Source organism: Conger conger, chromosome 17 (assembly GCF_963514075.1).
Source record: "Conger conger chromosome 17, fConCon1.1, whole genome shotgun sequence".
NCBI lineage: Eukaryota > Metazoa > Chordata > Actinopteri > Anguilliformes > Congridae > Conger > Conger conger.
In genome coordinates, this window is record NC_083776.1 from 34,774,168 (window position 1) to 34,801,008 (window position 26,841).

Consider the following 26,841-nt stretch of genomic DNA (forward strand, 5'->3'; position numbering starts at 1 on the left):
GTATTACTTTAAAGAGTAAAATAAATAAATCTCCATGAACATGCAAGTTAATTTCAGTATTCAAACTGTACCATGGCCTCACTGTTTTTTTTTCCTCTCTGTTTGCAGAGGTGCTCATGAATTCAGTGGAGGCACAGTGCTACCTAGGGGGAACCACGACATGAAACAAATTAGTTATTTACAGATAATGTAGCATAAAGCCAAAACCTAGCAGCGATCTATTTGATAATCTTTATACTCTCTGTAATCTTCCCCTGTCTGAAACAGTCTGTGATTGTCTTATATAACTGTGATTGTTTTGAAAGTGAATGCATTACCTTAATGGGCTGGTTGAGATGATGGTGCAGTATTTTATTTATTTATTTGGTAATTCCCATTCTCAGCTATAAATTCCACACCGACATTAAATAATGTGTGTTTCATAAGGCTGGGGTGTACAAGGATACTGCATGTTGTACCACAGAGAATTTCCACCTCCATGAAGCAAGGTAGTATCATCATTTGCTGTTATGTAATGTGTTTACTGACATAAATATATAAATGTATGATGAGCCACTAACACTTCCAGCAACACTATTCAAAAAACAAATTAATTTATACACTCAGTGAGCACTTTATTAGGAATTGATTATTTATTTTGTAGACTTATTGGTCTTGCCTATCCACTGGTGGAATGCGTGATTATTTGCACCACTGTCACCTTCTTGTCAGCTTCAACCAGTCTGGCCCTTCTCCTCTGGCCTCTATTTTTGGCCTGTTTTTTGTCTTTCGCACCATTCTCTGCAAGCTCTAGAGACTGTTGTGCATTAAAATCCCAGGAGATCAGCAGTATCTGAGATACTCAAACCACCCTGTCTGACAGCAACAATCATTCCACGGTCAAAGTCCTGACATTTGGTCAGAATAGCTGAACCTCTTGACCACATCTGTATGTTTTTATGCATTTAGTTGGCAGATTAAATATTTGCATTCACAAGCTGGTGTACAGGTCTACCTAATAAATTGCTCATTGGGTGTATATTTACCCAGGTACTGCATATACAACCTTATCCGTAAGCTCCACATGTGATACACATCTTTGTTAGGCCTACACTGGATATGTCTGTGCAGTAGGGTTAAAGTGTAGCGCATAATTATTCTGTTTACTTGTGATTTCACCAGATGAGTCAGCTGGCAAGCAGCCTTCAGGTCAGTGCTGTTCACTGAACTGCATGTTTCCTGTTCCATCCCAAATTGGTGGGTTAATTAGACCGGCATGTGCTGCACAAACCAAGACCCTACACGTGGCCTTAAAAACCCCATCAATGGGGGACGCTTCTTTTCGCTTGCTAACATCTCAAATGGGGCATGGATGTATTGCGCACTACCTCTCAACCTGGTTTAGGAAAGTTTGCATTGTTACCGCACATTATAACTGTAGCATATACACACACCCAGCAGGAGGCTCAGATCAGCCCTTATTCATTTCAAGACAATGCTTCAGCAAATTAGCACCTTCCCATGTATCAGTAGGTATTGAGCAATATTCCTCGCTTTAATTCTTAATTTAGTTGGCAAAGCGCTTATAAGATGCAATTCAAGCAGGCTGTCAATGTGCCTAAAAGGGGCCTATTCAATCTATCACAATGTACTTTGTCCTTCACTTTGAGCAAAGAATTGAAAGTTTTGTCTTCCACACACCAATTAAGAATAAGGAGAATAAGGTTTTGTAAAGGTTATTTTCAGTTGTTGGGTCACACAAAGAACCATTTTGTCCAACAAAGAATCATTGAACTAGATAGGGTTCTTCTATGGAATGCTCTGCTGTGTTCCTTTTGGAACTATTTTATCTGAGAGTGCAGTGGCCCTAATTTATATTCACTCACTGAGCACTTTTAGGTAGACCTGTACACCAGCTTGTTAATGAAAATATTGAATCTGCCAATCATGTGGCAGCAACTAAATGCATAAAAGCATACAGACGTGGTCAAGAGGTTCAGCTGTTTTTCAGACCAAATGGGGAAGAAATGTGATCTAAGTGACTTTGACTGTGGAATGATTGTTGGTGCCAGACAGGGTGTTTTCAATATCTCAGACACTGCTGATCTCCTGGGATTTTCATGCATAACAGTCTCTAGAGCTTGCAGAGAATGGTGCAAAAAAAAAAAAAAAACATCCAGTGAGCAGGAATTCTGTAGGCAAAAACACATAGTTAATGAGAGGTCTGTGAAAAAGGGCCAGACTTGTCAAAACTGACAGAAAAGTGACAGTAACACAAATAACCACACATTACAACAATGGTATGCAGAAGAGCATCTCTGAACACATAATACGTCAAACCTTGAAATTAATGGGCTACAGCAGCAGAAGACTAAATACATACCTACTAAAGTGGTTACTGAGTGTATGTGGGATCAACACATGGATAAACTACTACAAAGAAGTGGTCTACATTTCAGAAAGACAGATTTTTCGTGCCACCTAGTGAATGCATTAGGTACTGTGCTTGCGCTTTTGTGTGCTCGCAAGGTCATATTTACAGTACTAGCCGCTGTACAATCTATGCATTTCTTTACGTTGGGTAGTTTCGTAATTCGAGTTAATGTAGATCAACTTATTAGTGCGGACGCTGTTTCTATGTTGTTTCTTTTATTACAGTAAAACGTCAACGTGCATTGCCAATTTAGAAGAGGCTATCGGTTATAACACTCAACTTATAGTTTTTATGTTACATGTTTTAAGTTTTATGTTTCTTCTTCTTTGTTTTCTTATGCGCTTAAAAATGCTGTTAACTTTGTCAAGTGATTTATTTAAACAGATTACGTCTTGATATTATTATTTATTATTATTATTATTATTATTATTATTATTATTATTATTATTAGTAGTAGTAGTAGTAGTAGTAGTAGTAGTAGTAGGCCTTTATATAGTTGTCGCTTATTGTGTGGCTATCACTTATTGTTATTGTAAGAGATGCTGATGATCATGATCAATTAATAAATACACCAATAACCGCTGTCCGGGAATCTCAAGCCACATTGTCAACATACCGGCTACCGGCTCCAACAGCATGTGTACACTTCAGGCACCTTTGAGAAATCCGTCACGTGAATAAAGCGGTCGGGAGAGCTGTACTGAATACTAATCAACCTGTTTCACATCATAAACACGCTGCTGCGTTTTGCAACCAGGCTGAGCAACAGTGGATCGCAACTTTGCTATACATCTGACTTTCAAACAAGGATTTCAGACACTACTCAGAGCTTTTGATACCGAACATACCTTTGCATGCAAAAGCTTGGGTGTATTTGTGACTCCTGCAAGAAAATGAAAAATAAATTGTTCGCAGGGAGAGAAAAAAAGCGGAAAGAGTGAACGCGAAAATCAAATTTCAGCCGCAAGGATTGTGAATCTTGTGTGTGATGTAGGCTATTACTGAATGGGCGAACAGGGATCTGTGGAATGTCATTTCTCATGTGGTTTTCGCGGAACCACGGTGTCTCTCCTCAAGTCCTCAACTTGGCACGAACCAATGCAGATACCAAAGGACCGTTCCTGTGCCGTTGGAGACGGTCTGTGTCCATCATTGCGCTAAGTGCAGTTTAGAATAGTGCTCCTTTCTTCCAGCACACGGGTGACATGCAGTCTTTCATATCTCCGGTTACCAAGGCTATTTTAGTAGCTTTGTTTATTTTCGCAATCTTGCTCATTCTCTATGTGATTTTATGGTATATATGTCGAGACGTGGATTGTGATCACGGAATCTGATTTCGGGAAGCTTTACACGGATCAGAGGTTTCCAGTATATCCTGACATTGGCTTTAACGGATCGGCCAGGGTGACCGTGGTGAGTTCACCGGCATTTTTGCTCTGTCTTATCAATAGCCAGTAACCCACATGGGGACATCAAAACCAAAAGTAAGGAATATTAATTTTGAACAGCTGGACCTAATACGACAGACTGCAAGTAGCATGTAGTACAATGGTTTGTATTCCAATTATTGTTGTCATGTTTTGTTCCCCCCAAGTGCTTAACTAAAAATTGTAACTATGTGTTGATATCAGGATACTAGGCAGTAGCCTATTGAATAAAAGCCAATTCGGTTGAAAGCTACTGACTACAACAGTTCCATCGGGCAGATATAGCCTATTGATGATCTGTTTTCCTTTCAGCCACGTATCAAAAACGCACCATCAACTGTCATCATCAGACCATAGAGGTGAATGAGACAAAATGACACTATTGATTCAAACAGTTAAAAAGGAAAATTACTCATAAGCAAGGTGATTCACTTAAGATAGAACTGAAAAGCATTGTGAAATGTAATGTAATGTAAAAAATGAAACATCGTAATTTAATCAATTTTCAATTTTCACGAAAAGCCACATTCCAAAAATTGGACCGAGTAACTGAAAATTAGACGGACATTTAAGATGTAGATCCATAAACGCAAGATAATCTACACCACTCGTGGGAGAATCAATATACTTTTTTAATCATTTATTTTGTGAACAGTTAATGACTGTATATCTGACAGCGGCAACATTGTCGTACTAGTGTTTGCATTTTCTCAGTTTAGCCTGCCTGCAGTTCAAAGAAAGTCCCACACTGGGGAACTACGGTGACAAGCCAGTGCACATTCCAGTGTTGGGTTCGCGCTTCGTTTTGTGTGCCCAGTGAAGAATAGCCGAATATTTTTTTTTTCACTGCAGGATAGCTATAAATGTGTTGTCAAGTAGGTTACATGCATTTAGACCCAACCGTAGCCTAGCTACTATACAATGCATTAAATTAGAATGAACTGTTTTGCAGTTTGTTTTTTTAATATGTTTGTCTGATTGTAGATCAACATCTCCAGTTGGTATTGGTCTATCCTTTTAAATATTACACTACATGTGTTTACGCTTTAACATATATGCTAAGTCACACCGTTCACTTACAGAATTTTGCGCTTGTTATGTAAGGTATATTCAGTATAATTGAATTTTAAACATGTCCATATTGAACCGTGTGTATATAAACCTTGAAGTGTTTAACGCTATTGTCAGTCATTTTGTGAATCGTAGAATAAATGGTATTGCATCAACTGCAGCATACATACGGAACATTTTGAAGGCCCTGGATCATGACGTTCCAAGTGAAATCTCGTTCAAATCCATATTCATAAAGTGCGAGGTCTCCTTGCTAACCTGTAGAATCTAATTGTCCTTCACAACATATATTTTTCATCTAGCTCTAATAAAATCCAATGCGGCGACAAATAATTGATTTTGAAGGACAAATTAAGGACGAAATGCCGAAATAACACTTTCTCTTAGATTATAGTTGTACTAATTGTTCTCATTTGTATAGCGTTCAGTTGTTCTTAAAGGTAAAATGTTTACATCCATTAAATATAAAAGTATTCCTGTTTTTAATCTCACATTAGCCAAATTACTTTTTTATATTAACTCACGGAAAGGTTTATGCCAGTGCCTAGTGTAGCTCTACATATGCCTTATCAAATTAAGATTAAAAATAACACAAAGAATAAAGGTGAGATTCTGACAGAAACCTTATCTTTGCGAGCTTCAGGTTTCCTCCAGTCTGCTTGATGAAAGCATTCTATGACAATATCTCATCTGTGAATGCAGCGAGACAGAAACTCGCCTCAGATAAGGAGTAAGCACAAGTGTATTGCAGTTAACAGTGGAACTGATAACAACACTGGTTTTAGGATATTTTTCGCAAGGCACAGATAGTTATTAAACAAGAACCACACATTAAGGCAAAGAGCAGTACCTAAGAAGCAGGTCCTTTGGATGGGGAAGTTCCACCAGAGAACATATTATATCAGCTGGGATATGCTGTTGTTGTGACAACAGCCATGGTTCTCAGTTAAATAAGAGATGTGTGTGAGCATGAGTGCTTTGTAGTGTGGTTCTTGGGGTTTTGGTCCTTTTTAAAGCACTGTCATGCCATATGAAAGAATGATTAGAAATGTGTGTGTGTGTGTGTGTGTGTGTGTGTGTGTGTGTGTCTGAGGTGGAGGGGGGATATGTCACAGAGTGACATAAGACATCCACCAGATCTGAAAACGGAATGGCACTTCAGTGTCTAACTGATGTGTGCTAAATACAGCTCCCAGAGCTGGCACGGAGGCGGAAAGAGAGGAGTCGATGTCGCAAATACAAATCTTGCTCTGTTGGTTTGAAGATGCATTTTGTTAATTTATTTATATTGGTAATGAATCTGAAGTCGACAATGTGATCTGTACACGTACACATTTTGAATCTCTGATTTAAGTAGTTCATTCTGACCCAGCTACTTTGCCTTAAATATAATCATGGACTTAATACACAATATTGGGCATTTAGAAAAAAACTTTTATTGTGTCGGTGTGACTGAGGAAAATGAAATCTGTTTGTGGTTCCTTCTCAATAGCCCTGTTAATTTCCTCAGCATACTCATAGCTGGGGCTATTGGACACATGTTGAATCCTTCAGATATTTGGCGTAGGTGCAGCTGTAGTTAAAATGTATTTATTTTGCTCAGAGAAATGTATACATCCATTTGTCAAATAGCAATACTATTGCAATTATTGTCCTGTAAAAGATATTCTTTATCTGTGATTGATACATTTTCTAAATGGTGTTTATGTAAAGGGTATGTTGGGCTTCTAAAAAAAAAAAGGCAAGGGATACAACTAATGGGCTATTCTAAATATAGGAATGTCTCTAAAACCATGACATTAACTAGCCTTAAAAGTGTGATTTTGCATGCATATAACCACCAATGACACCTTTAATTGGAGAATTTGTTTTTTCTTACAATCACTTAATCCTGCTAAGCTGTTGTGTGGAAATCCATACATTACTGAGGGAGAAAAGGTCACTGCACTGTTGTTTCGAGAGTAAAACTCCATTCTGTCGCTGGGAGTCCTCTTGCTGGCCCTGTGCATGATGGATCTGTTTCTTCCTCCAGTGGGTTCTTTTCCCAGAGATGTAAATAACGCACAGATAAATTGCTATAGAGAGTAACTCGCTTATAGAGATGCCAATATGTGATTTAACGTTTGTTGGGGCTGGTCTCTTGTGGATATGTCTGGTGAATGACCTGCCCTGGTTTAGCAGGAGAGAGAAGCTAAGATGGAGGGAGGGAGGGAGGGAGAGAGAGAGCAACATGCAGAAAGATGGGAATGCAGATGGTGACACAAAGATGGTGGGATGGAAGAAGAGAAAAAGGGAATGGCAGGGAGACTGTGCAACACTTATGAAGGTGAGACAGAAGACACTAAGTAAGCAGAAAGAGGGAGAGACAGACATGAAAAGGAGAGAGAGAGAGAGAGAGAGAGAGAGAGAGAGAGAGAGAGAGACAGAGAGAGACAGAGAGAGAGAGAGAGAGAGAGAGAGAGAGAGAGAGAGAGAGAGCGCCCACAGGCGCTTCTAGAAATGTAAAAGAATGACAATCAGGGAAAGTGGAGCAGGAAGTATACCTATGGGCATTCAAAGTACTTCTGTTACCACAGTTACCAAACACCACATAGGGCACCTCCCATTTCCCAGTTTCTGTCCCCGGAACAGTCTGACCAATAAGTAAAACATCCAGATGCAGCTGTTTATTGGAGCATTAACATTAAACACACAAATGGTGTCAAATGGGATTAGACTGAGTCAGATGAGGAGGAAAAAGGCAGGGAAGGGGCAATGAGGAGTCAGCGTGGCCCTGATGTAAAGTTGTAGTTGGCTACTTATGTCAATATTTCAATATCAAATCTGAATTGCACATCTCCACCTCCTTATATATCTTTCTGTCTGTAAGCAGTGATGAATTCCATGTACATGTGGCAAATATTTACAATCGTTTGCACATTAGTCTAAACAATTGGACACGGATTTAAAGTGAAAAATCCCTGGGCAGCTTTACTGTCATGGTCGGAGAAGGCCTGCATAAGACAACAGCTTCACTGGAGTTTATTTATTTATTTTTATTTGACCAGGTCAGTCCCATTGTGATGAAAATCTATTTGATTGTTCTGGCGAAGAAGAGCAAAGCATTACATTTAGACAATAAAAATAAAGAGCATCCAAAAAGAACAGAGACAAGTAAGAGATGTGAAAAAAAGAAAGAGTCCTGGACTTCACTAGAGTAGTCTGAGGAAGCCGAACGAGAGCGGAGAAGCTCTACCTAGAGCTATGCCCTGTCACCTGAACACCCATCACGGCCCTGGTGTGTGTGAGTGTGTGAGTGTGTGAGTTTCTACTATAATCACACCCACTTGGCTGGACATTTCATTATTGGGGCAATGGTAGCTTTGTTTTTCTAATGTATTATTAATATTCATATTCATTTGAACAACCCTTTACATTTGATCTGGTAAAATTGTGAATTATCGTTTGAATGGCATACAATCTTTAACTACAGCTATTCGTATTTCCTGAATAACTTTTTGCAAATTATTGTAGTGTATACAGCGTGGGCCTGTTGAAAGGCGGTATTGTAGCCTGAGTGCGGTTTGCGTCTCCGGCCTATGCTTTAGCAGTGCTGCTAACACTGAGCCACCCAAGGGCTGTCACAGCCTATGGGAGTTGAGCAATGAAAAGGGGTCCTTCTGCACTGCCCACTCTGCGTACAGAGAGAATAAAACCAATGTGTGTGTTGTTGTTTATCTGCACAGAGAATCAACTCAATTACTTTATGTTTTCTCCATTTGTTTAATTAATTTAGTGTGATTGAAATTGTCATCACAAATACTATTGATAGCTTTGATGGAAGTGACAACCGTGTGTACAAATTGGGACGTCACCCGGCAAATTAAGCAAAGCGCCAAAGGGGAACACTCCTTCATGCTAGATTTTAAAGAGGGAAAATACATGATGGCACTCAGTTGTTACTCCATTTTTTGGACAAACACATCCATTTTTCAACTTTTCTGCCTTCCTTATGTTTGAATGATATTACCTTGTGTGGAAAATATAATAAATATTACCTTCATTATATAATACATAATCAAGTATTGATTTAAGAATAGTTGACCCTCAAGTGACCAACATATTTTGCACACACTAACCAACTGGGGTCAGATATGACAATTTCAAACGGATGAAAAAGAAGCCCCAATCAATTAACAGTTTTTAATTCAAATGTGATTAAGACATTTCATTTTCATAAAAAACAAAATTATTTATATTATTACAACACTAAGTAATACTTTACATTGGCTTTACAAAGGGGAATAGTAAGCCAATATTGGCTTAGTAAGTAGACCCATGTAACCCATGTGTGGTCAATATACAATTTTATTGACGTAATGTTGTGATGAATTGCATTTAGCTTTGTTTTGAATGTGAGGACATTCTGTTCTCTTATATTTAATTATTTATTTATACTCAATCAGAGGAGTCAGTGATATTGGGGGTGGCCTGTAGCGTAGTGGTTAAGGTACATGACAGGGACAGCCTGTAGCGTAGTGGTTAAGGTACATGACTGGGGCAGCCTGTAGCATAGTGGTTAAGGTACATGACTGGAACCTGCAAGGTCGGTGGTTCTAATCCCGGTGTAATCACAATAAGATCCGCACAGCCCTTGGGCCCTTGAGCAAGGCCCTTAACCCCGAATTTCTCCTGGGGAGGATTGTCTCCTGCTTAGTCTGTATGTCGCTCTGGATAAGAGTGTATGCCAATAATGTAATGTATTGTTCATGAACTCTATTTGCTGCTGCAAAACTATTCTTGCAGCCCAAAATGGTTAGATTTACACCTTTTCCCCACACTATACTCTGCCAGGTGCTGATCACCTGCTAACTGCATTTCAATCACATACATCACAAAAAAAATAAACACATAACGCCACATCAAACAATATGCGCTGAATGCTGGAATCACCATCACATTCTCTGATGTTGAACCACTTAATGTATCACTTCATATTGTTTCCCCACAGAAATCTGGACTCTTATAATGATCCTTTTATCAAGTCACATAAGTGAAATCTGTTGTTTTTGACTGGATATGTCATCACCAAATAATCACATCACCCAAATTAAGGCAGAAACCAGAAGCAATTGTATATAAGTTGATTGACAAAGTCAAGACATTTTGGAAGGATCAAATATATTACAATTAAGGTATTAATAAATGTATTCCTCTGGTCACTTGAAGGTTAAATTATAATTTATGATTGAATGTTCTTGCTTTCCCATTCAAATGGTGCATCTGTAGTCCATTGTGCAGGTCACTTACAAAATAAATGAAACATTTAGTCAAATGGTCTGATTCTGACTTAATTAAGCAATGAATATCCCAACATGCTGACAGTTTTGTATAAAAATGCTGGCAGACCCAGTTGCCCATTATTTTGGCAACCATGGGTCGAAGAGGAGATCTCAGCGATTTTGAACTAGTGGAATTGGTGGGTCAAATCATATACTCCTTTACTGTGATGCATGTGCATTGGTTTGTGCATTGGAAAATATGAATCTAGACTATGAGCTGGCAGTTTCACAAAGAACAGTGCATCAAGACTGTCACAGAGGCTATGGTTGGTGTTTTCTTTAGTTTGATGTATGCTTGAACTGTTGCTGATGTATTCAGCCAGTTAGCTAATGGAGTCAAGAGTAATTGTCTCTGATGTTGAAGAGCTCAAAGACATTGAAAAATGTAAAACTCACTTTGGAGGAGAGGTCATGTAAACAAATATGTGGTTTTCTCTGTCAGAATCTGAATTTGATAGAACTGAAAAGGCACTCCATAATGTCCAACAAAACATGATGAAACATTGTGCCTTTTCCCAGCAGAATCGCCGCAAAGCATTTTTGCAATGTGCATGATCAGAAAACCAATGGTCTTTATTAAATGCTGGTACATTAATGGGCTAACTGGCTTTGGAAAGGTTCACTGCCAGCACCCAATTTAAAATCACAACAGATTTGCTTTACAGATACCCTTTTCCCCGCAGGGTGACTGTTTCATTTTCACAAGCACACACACACACACACAGACACACACAGACAGACACACATTCATGCACAAAAAAAACTGTACAGAAAAAATAAGAAATGCAAATGAGATGTAATTAAAAATCACAAAATTGTCCCTGAAATGGATGTGCAGGTATGCTGCTACGAGTGTTTCTGAGCATGTATTGTATGTATGAATTGCTTTCCAAGAGGCCCAATCACATTTTCCCTTACATGTTTATTCTGGTGGGAATCACAGGCATTCAGTGTATATAATACAGTGGATAACATTAAGTATGCTAAACTATTGCATTTCCTTTTTCATTACCCAACATAGCATTATTGCAGCTCCCGCAACATAAGCAGAGTTTTCAAATTTGTTTTAGTCTTCGTGCAGAGTTGTGCTACACTTCTGTCACTACTCAAGAAAACCCTACTGGTTTGTGCTTGTGGCTAGCAGCCCGCTGCACTGTTATTTGCGCACAGGTTTTTTTTGTTGTAGGATAAATCCAAGGTCATTTGCCAAGCTCCCTCACTCATTTTCATTTCCTTTCTTAATTATTTCCCCCACATTTACAAGAGCCACAGAATTTAAAAGGCGACAGGGATAATAATTATCCGACTCAATCAAATTATTCTCCATAAAGAGGTTTGTCAGGAAAGGTTAGAGCTGATGAAAAGGCCTAGGCATTAGATTAGGCTATTGTTATTAGACATGGGCCCCAATCACCTCTTTTACATAGTTACTGAGAAACTCATGAGAGATATTCTACATTCTTTCACACTTCTATTGAGAAACTCCAGAGGCTTACACTATATTCTTGCACATTTTTATTATGAAACTGAGAAGTATAACTCCTGAGGGTTATACTGCATTTAAAAAAATTTTGGGCAGGGTTTTTTAATATGCTTCCTAAATATTTGCTCTTAAAAGCTGTCCTTATAACATAAACATTTTCCAGTTCCTCATTATATGAGTGTCTAGCTCAATGTGAGTGTCCATGTAATACAATCATGACAGTGATTATTAGATGAGAGAAATTAAATAAGAGACATTATTCACTAATTATTCCCATTTACCAGCACACAATTTCCATGGATTCTGTAAATGTCAGCATTCCTTTCCACACCTCACTGTCAGCGTGAATCTCTCCCTGCTGTGCAATTACTCAACTTCACTCAATTTCTGTCACACAGCTCCATGTTTCCCACAATGCCAGAGTATACTGTTTACACACTGAGGAAATCACGGGACGGGAAGATAACCTTGAATTTTAATCTTCAAATGAGGGTAAAATCCGACTAGGAATCTTGAAAAAGGCCATCTTGAACGAAAAGTGAATTTGTGTTTTGACAATCCTAGAGAAAAAATCAACCAGTGCTCATAAACCAAGCAACAGGCCCGTGCCCTAAGAAAACATAAAAAAATTAGTTAATTTAATAGCTTCTATTATGCAGTTCTCTTGTTCAACTTTAGTGAAAATGGCACTGGGAGAAGGGCTCCTGACATGCTGTTTGATTTGTCTTTGTGAAAGCATCATTGGCTCAGGTGGTAAAAGCAGTGGTCTGGCAGTCGGAGGGTTGCCCACCCTGGGTGTGTCGAAGTGTCGCTGAGCAAGACACCCAACCCCCAAATGCTTCTGACGAGCTGCAAGGTGTCTTGCATGAAAGCCGATCGCCGTTGGTGTGTGAGTGTGTGTATGAATGGGTGAATGAGAAGCATCAATTGTACAGCGCTTTGGATAAAGGCGCTATATAAATGCCAACCATTTACCATTTTACCATTTACTTCATTGTAAATGGGGTGTCCGATATGAAAGTAATGCTGGGAGGACAGCTAAATTTCTCGGACAGTCAGGCGTGAGTTTGTGCAGGGTAGGGAGAAGAGTAGGAATGACTGCTGATTTCTCTTCTTTGGCCCTCCACCTCCTCTGTGGCTTTATTTATCGGGCGTATCCATTTGTGGCATGGCATGAAGACTATAAGGGCACAGGTCTGCAGTTATCAGAAGGTGAGAGGTGCAGTCGATGTCAGCGTTGCTCTCGATGGTGAATGTGCAAATGGTTAGAACTGACTGCATCCCGCCACAGAGTGATCCGGAACAAGGTGGAGAAAGGCGGTTGAATAATTAAGCCCCCGAGCTGTGAGCTCTGGACTCTCTGCTCATGAGCGTGATTGCGGCGCATCCGGGACGATTGGGAGTGACTCTGCGTGTTTTGTGCCCCCGGGCGCGCAGTGAAACTTTTTAAGCCGTGACAGCCTTTGCATGTGAGTATGCAAGACTATGCAGAAAAAGTGTACAGTATAATATGTGCTGAAGTGTGTCACGCTCCCCTGAGCTGCCAGTTCCTCATTTTGATGCCTGCGAGCAACCGCATACATCCTGATTTGGTTTTAGCCAGAGGGCCAGGGTTACACAAGCTAAGCTTAAAGGTACAATAGGTAATCGGACTTCTAACGATCAAGAGAGGAATAGCAGCAACAGACACAAACCACAACACTGTTTATCCCTCCCCCTTCTCAGTAAACACGCTTACATGTCAGACATAAATGGGGAATCCAGATGATGTACTTGTATTTCATTTTATTTCATTTAACTTAATTTTATTTCATTTTATTTCTTTTTATCTCATTTCATTTTATTTCATTTTATCTTTAATTTTATTGCCTGGTTTTGTTTTGTACAGCACTTTGGTCAACCATGGTTGTTTTAAATGTGCTTTATAAATAAAGTTTATTATTATTATTATTATTACATTGAAACGCCATTGGCTGTGGCAATTTTCAACCAATCAGCTTGAATTATAGTACAGTGATACAATGTTTTGGTACCGTGTCAGGTCGTCAACTGCATATATTGAAACCCAAATTGAAATACTATAAACACAGGCAGAGGGTCACTCAACATGTTAGTGACCCTTTTTCAATGATATGAAGGGATTCACAATCGACTACAATGTTTTAACACAAAAATCTTACCTATTGTACCTTTAAGTGAAACAGTGCCCAATGAAAACAACCTATTGCAAAACCTTTTCCTAGCAAGCAGGAAATGAGAGGAGAGAAACAACATACTAAAGTCAAAACAATAATGGACAGGGAAGGAGATGAGCTTGCTGGACTGTGGCAGTAGCACAAACCTGTATTTCATCCATTTACAGCACTCGGTCAAACAAGGAACATAAGTGGAGAGAAATCAGCGGTCAGTTGACAGAAATGGTGATCGATTTTTGTGTGCCCTGCAGTTACGTTCTATACTGAAAAACCTATTTTGCAAGCCCGACAAAAAAATAAAATAAGGACTGAGCAAAGTGCCGGTGTATTAGCTCAGAGTCCGTATCTCCCTTCGTGAGGTGGCTGAGCACATTTGACCCTTACCGTATTTACAAATGTGTGTATCGTCAGCAATTCCAGACAAAAGTGATTTTTGCCATTTTTCAAAAATACCACTCTATTCTCTGCTCCATCTGTGAAATACAAACCGCAGTTCTTTCCAATGCCAATGCCGCATTACCACTGTCCTCAGTGTGACTGCGGAGCTTCCAACATAAAGTGCTTGACTAATGAAGAGAGAAGTTACGATTTAATTACTCCTCCCCCAGCTGTTCACTCTGTCATTGTAAATATTTGCTTGTTTCCTTTCAATAGTGCAGCCAATAGTGTCTTCTGTCACTGTCAGCAAACATGGACATTTATATATCAGAAAATAGAATACCAGAATATCTGTGATCCTGCCACAAACAGGATAGAAATCATTAAACATGTTGCTTTGTGAAACACTTTATTATTATTATTATTATTATTATTATTATTATCCATTTAATCTAAGGCCCACCTTTGTATAATTAACCACAGCTTTGGAATTCATACTTAAATCACAAACTATTAGTGATAAAATCATTCTCGTGGTAAAATTCTTTGTGAGAATGGGAATGATGTAAGACCCAAAAATTGGAGGAACTAGGCTAAAAACTGTAGATAATCAGTTTGTTCATTATTGTGCAGGAGCAGAATATGTGCACGCCATAATGATGTATACCTGAGCCACACAGCTCTGAGCTTTTATATCATCATACTCATGCATTATCAAACCATCACTTTTCACGCTCGAGTGATTCCCAAATAAGGTTAGTAAACTGCTTAGGAAGAACTCTCTCACCACGCCCGGGCCAGGCCATCCACACATATTACCACCCGCACTGATGAATGTTCGCTGTGGATACTATTGTATTTTTTCTTTCTTAGAAGATACCTACTCTCAAAGGCAGGTTTTCCCATAGTTGAAAGACAATATTTCCTTGCACAGTGTAAAGCAGCAGAACTATTGTGCTATTTAACCCGTGGAAGAAACGACTTTTCTCTCTGAATTCAGCTCCGGAGGGAACACAGCACACAACCAATCGTGTTTTATGGATATCCTTATGCCTCAATTTTCTTTCCAGAACAAGAGAAACGGTTGTAGCCCAGCAAGCAGCAAATTAATTTAATTAGGCAATTACAGTATCTAGGAAATGCTCTTCTTTTCCAGGAGCAGAGTTGTAAGGAGTAGGGTGAGTATTCCCCTGCAGGAGAGCAGAAATCATTCTTCCTGCCCTCAGCAATGAAACATCCTTACATGTATTTTAGCTGATGAAGGGATAACTCAGTAATGACTTCACAGGACGCAATAAAAACAGACAATCAGTTGTAACATTTCAGTGCAGGGGACATGAAAGATTGCAGATGTGTGGCGATGTGTGTGAATTTGGAATAAGTCACGAACAGGAAAGACGTTTGTGTCGATCCATTCCCCCTTCCCTTATCATAACAGATATGTGTCCCAGTCTTCTGCCTCCCTTCATTTATTTAAGGCTTTTGCCCACCTTTTAAGGAGAAGATCTCTTCAATTCCTGCCATTTTTCTCTCACCATCAGGGCTCTGTCTTCCCATGGCTGATCAGTACATGGATAAACCGTGTTTGAATTTGCCACTCATCGCACATTTTTCATTAATCTCCAGGCTGCATGAGTCACGCTCTCTCTGTTCTTCCTTTTTCAAAATGATATTAACGTACGCTAAAATCTTCCTCCTTTTTGGGTTTCTGCTCATTTCAAAGGAACATTCTGCTGTGAAATGTCGGTCTTATTTCTGCACTCATCTTCAGGCGTGTCTTCAGACTCACGACAGGTAGGAATTACTGCTCTCAGAAAAGGAAGCTAATTGGGCTCCTTCCCCTCAGCCACCCATCAATCATGGTTTGGAAAAAGACTGTCACAGCCTTTGTATTTGAAAAACATTTAGCACTTTGATTTCCTGGACAGGTACTAATGTCCATACTGGATATAACAAACAGGGTCAACCTTGTACAATGACTTCCATGCACAGTAGAAATACACCCAGTGAGCTCTTTATTCAGTAGGCCTGTACACCAGCTTGCTAATGCAAATATCAAATTGAATTTATATTATTATATTATATTATTTGATATTTAATCTTAAGTTTTATACAAAAATACTGTTTAAAAGTATGAAAAAATGCAAAATGCAAAATGCTTGGAGCCAATTAATTTGGAATCTTTAATGCTCAATATCCAAAAATTCTCAGAACACAGAGAGAACCTTCTAATTCTCAGCTCAAGGATTGTAACAGTTTCCCCTTTCCACCTTTCTCATTCTGTACTCTGCTAAATAGCATTCACACTTCACAGTTTGACTCATCTGGGTGTGGATCACAGTAAAAGCATGCTAACAACATCAATCTGAGAACTCCTCCCATATATGGTCAGAAACATTTGCATCCTTTGCTAGTTAGTGCACATTACAAAGAAATCAAGTATATCTTAAAATTACATACTGTAAAAGCATTTTAGCAAATTCTCTTTTCCAGCAACAGTGTCCTTCCTGGGAATCAAATCGGCACCCTTTTCCAGGGCCAGTTCCTTAACCATTATACTACACTACAATATACAAAAAAGTACATAGATATTATGTTTCAAAAAGATACGGTTTATTCACACAAAAAAGTTCTTATTTTCATTAAAAAATTATTAATTTCAGTACAAACAGTAGTTTGACCTAACAAAGTAATGATTACCTGATTCATATCCAGATGAGTGACATTCACAAATGAAAAGGGGGAATTCTAAAACGTTGTATATTTGCATACACGATCAGTCATTGCTAGTTATACAAACAGAGGAGTGAAAAATAAGATGAGTGACAAGCCAGAAAAACAGCAAATGGCTAACATAATGATAACTTAACAAAGCTACATGTCACTACTTATTTTACCTGTCACTCCCTCTTTTTGCTATTGAGGCCGGCTATAGTGTGAAACTGAGCCAGTTCATACATAGTTTGACAGTTTCGAGTATTCATTTAGCTTTACTAAACATGTAGGACAACTGAAAACTCAGTCCTCATTTCCAGAGATGACCTGGGAATCAAAGTAGTGATTATGAAAGCAGAATGAATTAGCAACCCTCATTATGATAAGAGTATAAGCTGGAAAGGTTTCATCCCATCAAAAAGTTTACAAGTGACACATGTGACAACTGCATAGACAACTGAACAGCTTTAAAAAAAAGGGTGGTTACCAGAAGATCTCACATGTTCATCAAAATATATGATATATTAAAGACACTGTTACAGTACAGCATGGATTTCCATATCAGCCACATGTTCAAGCACAGTGTCACAGCAGCACTCGAATGGAAATTCTCCCCCGACCGTCCGCTGTCTGCCTGGGCCACAGCCCAACGACACAGGGGTGTGTTCTGGGAAAGGGCTCACACACAGAAAGAGGCCCCCAAGAAGCCAGTGCGAATGTATCTACTCCAGCAATGCGTCATGGGAATGTACAGAGAGACTGAAGCTCCATTAAGAGGGCTAAAGCTCACCGAGCCCTCAGGACAGCATTTACTCCCCCATGTGGGCCTCGAGTTGGAGAGGGGAGGAGCTGTGGCAAGTGTACTGAAATGCATGCAGTATGGGAAAATGGGATGTGGAAACCTACATTCCTGTTAAAAAGGCAGTGGTTGAACATTACAATAATTTAACACAATTACAGTCTTAGGATAATAACAATAGCAGGGAAACTGCATGCGTTGGTTGAGCAAATTGCTTTAACCTTGCAGAATGCTCCAGTAATGAACAGTATGAGCACTCAAGTCTTTATTTTTCACGCAAAAACATCTAGTTCCCCCCCCCGGTTTTTACTCCTGTCTCTAATCAGGGTCCTTTTGCAAGGAGTTAGTTGGCGTGTTTAGGAAATCTGTGTGAAATATAAGGTGTCTACATAACATTCCAACTGCTCCAGGTCAGGAGTTTTGGTTCTAGAAATTGATGACTGCACAGAAACCGCGTTTGTGGCACAATGTGCATCTGTTCTCGCTGTGTTGCCTCGGGTGCCTTAGGCTACTCTGCCATGTGTTTTCTATTCTTGTGTATTCATGTGCACCTAGTTGTTGATGTTGTTACCTTCCACTTAAAACCAAAAGACAAATAGGTTTCTTTGATCAGTCACTTAATTGCCCCGTGGTTTTCCAGTGAAATCTGGTAGCTATCACACAAGAGTACTCAGTCTCACACCCTAAAGAGTTCAACTGTGTGTGTGTGTGTGTGTGTGTGTGTGTGTGTGTGTGTGTGTGTGTAGGTTTCAAGATGGAAACTCTCCATGAACACAATTCACATAGCAATCAATTCGACAAAAGCCTGCTTCCCTGATTGGTTGACACCTGTAACACAAGGAACTATAGCAGGGGTCGGCAACTCTGGTCCTGGAGAGCCGCAGGGTGTGCTGGCTTTCGTTGTTACTTGGCATTAATTAATCAATGAAAGCCGTTGATTACACAGTTAACTCACCTCACCTGGTTTCTTGGGTCTGAATCGGTCGCTTATTTTAAGGTGGAGACGAAAGCCAGCACACCCTGCGGCTCTCCAGGACCAGGGTTGCCGACCCCTGAACTATAGTTATAATATAAGGGATGCTGAATCGCTCAATACTGGGGTGAAGTCCAGTTTTTATTAAGTCAATTTTACTTTCACTCATCATTTGAAATTAATCTTGAGTACTTGTGCAAGTGAAACCAAATTGATCAAATACCCACCTTTTCCCACATCTCATACAAACTAAAGTGGCACTGTTGTGGTGTATCCCGAACTTTAGATTGTTTTACCTGTAACTTTTATGCGCTATCAATTTTTATTGTGGTTGTCAATGAGTAATTTCATCAATGATATATTAATGCCACATGAGATTGATAATCTCATATTGGCTGTGCCTGTCTGAAGGATATTTAAAAAATAGTTTTTCCCTCTGATTAATAATTAAACAATTACTAATTAGGTATACACACAAAGACCAATGTCATTTTTGTTCCACTCACTGCTTGAAGGTTATATGTCCTCAATTCATTTCATTTTGATGAATATTTAAAATGTTCTGCAACTACACAAATTATTTTACTCTTATCATTTTTCAAAATGTAATAAATAAGCCACTATTATTAACAGGACTGGATTAAATGGTTGTTTGAGCCCTAGATTATCTGGAAATGTTTAATGAACTTTGTTTGAGGCACCTCACAGGTCAGATTCCAAGAAAGTAATGCTAAATTAATTTCTATCTGATCGCTACACATGTTTTTTTAGGTCCATGACTCCACCTTATATTGAAAGTCCTTGGGGAGAGACGTGTGTGCATGTTCTAGAGGTGTAAAATACAGGTTCAGAAAGTAAATGTTATCCCCAGGATTTTGTTCTGACCACCTAGATTTCTTAAATAGCTTAATTTGACAGCCAGGAGGTTGAACCAATTAGTCAAATCTGATAGGTGGAGGAAACACATGCCACCATTTTCAAGTTAAAAAATACGCAACGGGATTTCTGTTTTTTCCCTTTCTTACACAAGTGTCTCATGACCCAGCTTTGCTGGCGGAACTATTGTGGGAGAAGCACGAGTTTCAGCTCAGTTGGATTTAGACGTTGCTGAGACTACGCGGACAGGAAAGGCTGTAACAAACAGGGAAGAGAAGAAAACCGAGATGTGGTTGCTGGCGTTCGTGCTGCCCATCATCAGGCTCTATTTAATTGGCATTAAAGTTCTTCTGTACCAGCTTTTCAACAAGTCGTTCCCCTTACCAGGTGAGAATTATTCTTTTCGCCTCAAGGTAGCTACTGTAACTTATGGTGCTAGATTGCATGCTAACGTTATTGGCAAAATCCTGGCGAGCAGCAGTGCGAGATAGTTGGAATTCTATGACGGTGGAGAGGTAGTAATTTTCATGAACATTTAGCTAATTTAAAACCGATTTGACATTTAATTACCGTTGGTCATGTTTTGTTGAGATTTTACGTTTTGATTTTAAAGTTACCAAAACCATGGCTCAAAGTTAACGGCTACTGTCTGCTCGTCCAGCGAACATACAGTAGCTGGCTAACGTTAAGTGTTTGCTGCCTACAAAAACTCATACCACTTGAATGCTCGTATATCAATTGATCGCCAATGTCTTTATTAGTTGTGCTAGTTAGTGATTCATCTGAATGGACGCATATTCTGATATTTAGCAAAATACTATGAAACGAAGTGCTGTTTGACAAGCTGCGATTCAACTTTCACATGCACTGCTCCCAGTAAAGAGGTGTCGAAGTCCGAAAAGGGACTGTATGGATGCAGATGTTTTAGCCTAGCAATAAAAAACGTACTGGGATAAAAGAAAAACTTGCATAAGACTGGACATCCCTGCACTAACCGGTAATGTAATTATCTATATCATTAGCTAACGTGGGCCAGAAATTCTCTTTAGTTTATAAATGGCGTCATAAGTAGCCAGCTTGATATTTATCAAACACTGAAGTCTAATTGAATACTCTTGAGTACAACTGTCAGCGTCAGTGTAAAATGAAAAAAGAGAGTAAATTGCTTGCCACATATCAATTTACAATTATGCTTTGATAATGTGTCTCTTTCTTGGATCTCGTAGTGCTTTACCATCGAGAACTTGCCTCGACCACAATAAGTATGTAGCGCCTTCTGTCTTTGCACCAGAATACCCACCACACATTTCTACCCAAATTTAAGCACTTAAATGGAGCTGGCCAGATGGGTAGGTTTTGTAGCGCACCAGGCAGGTGTGTCTGCTACTGCATCTGCCCTTTGTAAGTGCAGTCTGACTTCACTTTAGCCATCAAGGAAAGAGGTTTGTTACTTCATTAAATTAACTAAATATACTTATTGGAAATGGCTTTATGCATATGAATATGGAGGCTGGTCAGGATTCAGTTAATAAAATTAGTTGAAAATGGAGCTTGCAATCTTTCATAATAACACATCTGTGTGAAAGCTAGAGAACTTTGAAAGCCATCAAAAACAAGGCCAGTATTGTACTTTATTAGCCAACAATGCAAGTATGGTACTTGGCCTAGTTTGCGTAATGTAATTATCCAAACTGGAACCATGTATCCTTTGAGAAGTAGGGTAGGACTGAAACATCCTGTCAACTTACGCAAGGATAAAATATACTAATATGTCTCTATAACAAGCTATATACTGAATTAATATGCTGATCAGACATCCCTATCAAGCTTGATGTAACTGCAAAAGCTGTTCACTTGAAGCTTTTTATTACCACTCCTACATAGGAGAAGTCAAAATAGACTCTCACCACTGTTATTGAAGAGAAGTGCATTTTAACACCTGTTTGAGACGACATCTATTTCATGTATGGCTATTGTACTACTAGTAGTTCTGGAATGCAAAATCTTTAATCCCAATTATTTTAAATTTTGAAATCCATATTTCAAAACCAAATCGAGCATTGGTTTTCTTTTTCTGCTACTGATTGACTAGACCCTTCACACCTGACTCCCAGGTAAGAGAGGGTGGGTAACCAGTAGGTCTCGGCCCTTGAGGACTGTGAGTTGCGGATTAAAGTTTTCGGTTGGTGTTGGAGCCATCAGAATTATTATACATTATCTTCTTTCGATCTATAACGATCAATTAAAACATGTCCTATTTTTTCTTTCACCTGGCAATTTGGCATTCAGGAGCATGATTTAAATAGCTCTGAGCTACACATTTGTGGGTTATTGCTGTTTTTTGGGGGGTATTTGTTCAACTTATAATAATGAAAACAATTGATGTGGTGTACTACACCGTACAGCACCATTCTAAGAAATTAGTGATACAAAACCATGTGATACTACTTTAGATGAACAATGATATCTTGGCAATGACTGATATTGAAGACCAATTTTTCTGGGGATGTATGTTTTTATTTTTTGTTGCAAATCACATTTCAAGATTATATTAGTTTATAACTGTTACCTTTCATGGGGTAAACATACTATATGTAGAAGAGGAAGCTGGTGAAGACCTAGCTATTGCATTGATAAACTGGAAGAACCATTTCTCTACAACCTACAGTAGTGGGGATGGGGCCTGTCAAAGCTATGGATTCACACTAATTAGTGAAAAATTTAGCCCATATCTGACAGATTAACAATCCGAGATGAGGGGTCTCTTATAAGGCCAAGTCAGCATGTGAAATCTTATTAAAATCCATGATGATGCGGTTCATAAGTGTCTTGAGTTGACATCCAATTACCCTACAGATAGTGACGATACGCTCCTGCATCTTCACTATCCACATGCATCACAATGCATATTGTTATTATCCTTACTATTTGGCTACTGAGCATCTTGCATATCTAAATGTGCTAGTCTGTTAGTCTGTTTTAGTGGATAGTGTTTAAAATTGTACTAAGTTTGGCATGGATGTGTTGTATTTGTTCACTTTGGTTAAAGTTAGGAAAAAGTATCAAGAAGTCTTCGCTGTCTAAGTTATGTAGTCTGCCAGTCACAGTGACACTTATTCTATACTGACTTCAGTTGTCTGGCATTAGTCAGTGTTGCTGTGTGGGCACTACAAAAGGACAACCGTGGACACACACAAACCGACTGCAACCATATGCATGATTTGTTTTGTTGTTCGTTTCCCGTTGATCAGAAATGATATTGGGGTATGTTGACTTTGCATACAGTGCTGTTCCAATGATTCATTAAAATTATTTAAATCATTTGTATCAGCATTATGCTTTTTATCACAAGGAAATATGAATTTTCATTATAAGTACTTTTGTTAAGACCATCACGTTCATATTTTGGGGGACATGTCACCATGTTTATACAAAGGAATGGAGATTTTGTTTTATTCTTAAATGTGCCTACTGGTGCATCACTGTTGTAAGCAAGAAGATCTCTTACAGTCCAAAGCTAAAACACATTTAAATATTGGCATATAGCTGTGGACATTGCTCTCCTGCCTTATATGCTCAACACACACAAGAAACGTATAACTCAAAAGTGTGTTGGAATTACTTTTTCTTTATCTAGTAGAGCATAGAAAATGCTTGCAGTATGTTTTGTCTGCATGTATTAAATATGTTTCCAAGTTCATCATTGTTTTATTTGTACATTTCCAGGAAATGGGCTTCCTGTCCTTTGACCCTTTAACATCTCACACCTTTATTTCACTGCCTTTGGCAGGTACTCAGTGATGAGTGAAGGTTCGTAAAGGAATCTGTGTACCTTACAAGCAATGGAGCATAAGGGGGCTGAGGGTTCCCCATCAGACCTCAATCTGGTTGCTCACCCAAGAGCCAAAAGTAAGGTGTGGAAATACTTTGGTTTTGACACTGATGCAGATGGATGCATATTGCACTGGAAGAAAATATACTGCCGGATCTGCATGGCCCAAATTGCGTATTCAGGGAACACCTCCAACCTGTCTTACCACTTGGAGAAAAATCACCCGGATGAATTCTGTGAGTTTGTAAAGAGCAATACGGAGCAGATGAGGGAGGCATTTGCCACTGCTTTCTCTAAGCTCAAACCGGAATCCTCCCATTGGCTGGCCCAGGAGACTTTAACCATGAAGCAGACCTCTGAGTATGAAAACAGGAAGCACACTGACCTGACCTCTGCTGTCATCAGTTTCATCTGCGAGGGGATGTTCCCCTTGTCTATTGTGGATGAGCCCACGTTTAAAATGCTCCTGAAGACGGCTGATCCCCGGTACACACCTCCCAGCAGGCGCTGCTTGTCCGCTAAGGCCATCCCTCAGAAGTACTACCTTGTCCGGGAGGCCGTTTTCAAGGAGCTTGCCGATATCGTGTGGTGCGGGATCTCCACGGACCTGTGGAGAAGCCATACGCAGAACAGGACCTACATCTCCCTCTCCAGCCACTTCCTGAGCCACGGGGCCTCGAACGCTCTCTCCATTACCGTACGCTGCTTGAGAACCTTCGAAGTGCCGGAAGACAACACCGCCGAAAGCATCACGCGCGCGCTGTACGAGGCCTTCGTTGAATGGGGAATCAACCCGAAGATCTTCGGCGCCACCACCGACTGTGCCCCGGATATCGTGAAAGCCTGCTCGCTTCTGGACCTTTCTGTGCAAATGCCCTGCTTCGGCCACACCGTCAGTCAAGGGATGAACCAGGCCTTCGAGCTTCCGAGACTGAGCAGCTTTTTGGGCCACTGCCGCAAGCTGGTGGAGTACTTCCAGCAGTCCGTGGTGGCCATGTACCTCCTGCGGGAAAAGCAGAAACAGCAAGGCCAGACCCAGTGCATGCTGGTCAGCGACAGGGTCACGTGCTGGGTCAGCACCCTGGCCATGCTGCGGCGTTTGAAAGAGCAGCAGTTTGTCATCGCGTCGGTGCTGGCGGAGGACAGCAACAACCACCACTTGATGCTGGAGACCGCGGAGTGGAGCATGGTCGACGGCCTGATCGAGCTCCTGCAGCCTTTTCGGCTGGTGGCGGACATGATGGTGTCGTGCCGGTACCCCACCATCAGCATGGTGAAGCCCGTGCTGCACATGCTGCTGAATACCACCCTCAAGGGCAAAGACACTGACCTCAAGGAGGTGAGCATGGCCAAGGAGGTGATCGCCAAGGTGCTGTCCTCCGCTTACCAGCAGACTCCCGAGATCGACATGTTCCTGAACGTGGCCACGTTCATTGACCCCCGCTACAAGAAACTCCCCTTCCTCTCTCCCTTTGAGCGTTCCCAAGTAGAGGCCAGGGTTATAGAGGAGGCCAAGGCGCTCCTGGAGAGGCGTAAGGAAGAGTGCTCCGGTTCGGAGGAAAGTGCTTCCTTCCCAGACGAGCCCCCCATCAAAAGGCAGGCCATCAGCGCCCCGTCCCCCCCCAGCAATGCCAGCAACCTGCTGGCAGTGATTTTCTGCCAGTCGGGAGCCGATGAGAACCAGGAGGAGCTCCACGCCCAGGTAATGGAGGAGCTGAGCAACTTCAAGTCGCAGAAGGTTCTGGGTCTCAACGAGGACCCTCTTCGTTGGTGGTCTGACCGCATGGCCTTGTTTCCCACCCTCCCGAGAGTCCTCCAGAAGTACTGGTGCGTCCCCGCCACCAGCGTCCTGCCCCACCGGCTCTTCAGCTCATCGGGAAACGTCCTGAGGGGCAAGAGGAGCCGCCTCGCCCCCTCCCACGTCGACCGGCAGGTCTTCCTGTATGAGAACATGCGCAGCTGCTACGATGGCGAGCCGGCAGAGGAGGATGAGGGGGAGTGGGGCGTGGAGCAGGAGCAAGGGCTGGCTGTAGGTGATTGCCTAGCTGCACAGGCCAATGTCATGAACACCAAGGACATTTTCTTATGAGCATATGTGTAGAGCATACATATTAGCTCTGTCAAATCTGTATTACCGTCTTGCGCTGCTCAACTCTGGACCTGACAGGCCGCAGTGTCTGCAGGCATTTGCTCAAACCATGCACTACACCTCCTGATTTCAAGGGGCTTACTTGGTGAAACAAGGAGGTTAAGTAATTGGTGGTGTAGTGCATTGGTGGAGCAAATACCTGCAGTTGAGTAGCGCTGATCTAGTTGCTTTAAACAAGGATTAATGCATCCTTTCCTGCACTGTGTTTAATGAAATTCACTGTTACTGTTAATTATTGTATAGTTGTATGATTTTAATTTTTTTCTTGAAATGCACTTATACTGTGTGATATTGTCACTTGATTTTCAGTAGGCATGAATATTTCCCTTGGACATCATCTGTCATGTAAGTCCAGCACAGTTAAGTTTACCTGCAGTTTATTTGGGGAATTAATCATAAGGTAAGGAGTTGCAAATGTTTAATGTCAAATAGTGTTTAGTTGCAATTAAATTGAATAACTTTGACAAATCAATATGTTTCAGTATAAACAAATCCATATTTTTGGATTTATAAGAAATTGCGAATGATGTCAGTTCTTTTCAGATTATTCCTGGGTGGCCTTTCATTTATTACTTGAACAAAGTTAATTTATCTGAGTATCCAAGTCATTTTTAATCTGGGGAGTTGATTAATTTATCTTGGGTCTTTTTGCTTTGTTGTCGAATGTGTTCTTTTGTGAAAATAAAACGGTGAAAAGGAGGGAAGCCTTTATCTGTGCATTCTGCTTTTATGTTTTAATGTACTATTTTCTTTTTTATACCACTGGGGTGGAAACAACAGTAATCATAGGCTGTTAAAAAAAGCAAAGGTTGCAATTAGATGGCAGACCCATAGAGATTAAGTCAGTCCCGGGATTATTAACATCGTTAAATGCGTCAGGCTATTTCAGATGATCTGTTCCCATTGAATGCTCTGTGTGTCAACAGGACTAAAGTCATTGAAAGTAAGCTCATTTGAAAAGTTTCCAAAGCATTTTTGTTCTGTGCTGTCTTCCAGAACATGATTTACCTGCCAACATTTGCCAAGAATTATGGTCAGCCCTGTACTAATCAGCATAACCCAACATTTCTGTCCCATTAGAACACATACTTCTTGTTGTCCCTCCTCAAACATTGTCTTAATGTTCATAACCTTTAAAGATTTGATGAAACTTTTGCCAGTCAAAATGTTGAGACTTTCCGGAATAAAAGATTCTTGCAAGTGACAGTG

The 26,841-nt window shown here is 40.2% G+C and overlaps 2 protein-coding genes across 5 annotated transcripts in view; both read left to right on the forward strand.

Annotated features, from left to right (window-relative positions):
* Positions 1–3,259: 3,259 nt before the first annotated feature.
* On the forward strand, positions 3,260–26,836 carry LOC133116531 (E3 SUMO-protein ligase ZBED1-like). 2 transcript variants are annotated; one of them, XM_061226179.1, is made up of 2 exons: positions 3,260–3,826; positions 23,442–26,836. In XM_061226179.1, the coding sequence occupies exon 2, from the start codon at positions 23,494–23,496 to the stop codon at positions 25,570–25,572; it is 2,079 nt and encodes a 692-aa protein (XP_061082163.1). In that variant the 5' UTR covers positions 3,260–3,826; positions 23,442–23,493; the 3' UTR covers positions 25,573–26,836. The 2 variants fall into 2 exon arrangements, with proteins under 2 accessions (XP_061082163.1, XP_061082162.1); XM_061226178.1 differs by lacking the exon at positions 3,260–3,826 and adding an exon at positions 19,900–20,038.
* dhrsx (dehydrogenase/reductase (SDR family) X-linked) overlaps positions 19,906–26,841 on the forward strand; it is a 67,879-nt gene continuing 60,943 nt past the window's right edge. For 2 of the 3 annotated variants that reach the window (XM_061226181.1, XM_061226180.1), the window contains exon 1: positions 19,906–20,038. In XM_061226181.1, the coding sequence (XP_061082165.1) occupies positions 19,939–20,038 (100 nt within the window). In that variant the 5' untranslated portion in view covers positions 19,906–19,938. The remainder of the gene's footprint in view (positions 20,039–26,841) is intronic. The other variant, XM_061226182.1, reaches the window with a different exon arrangement.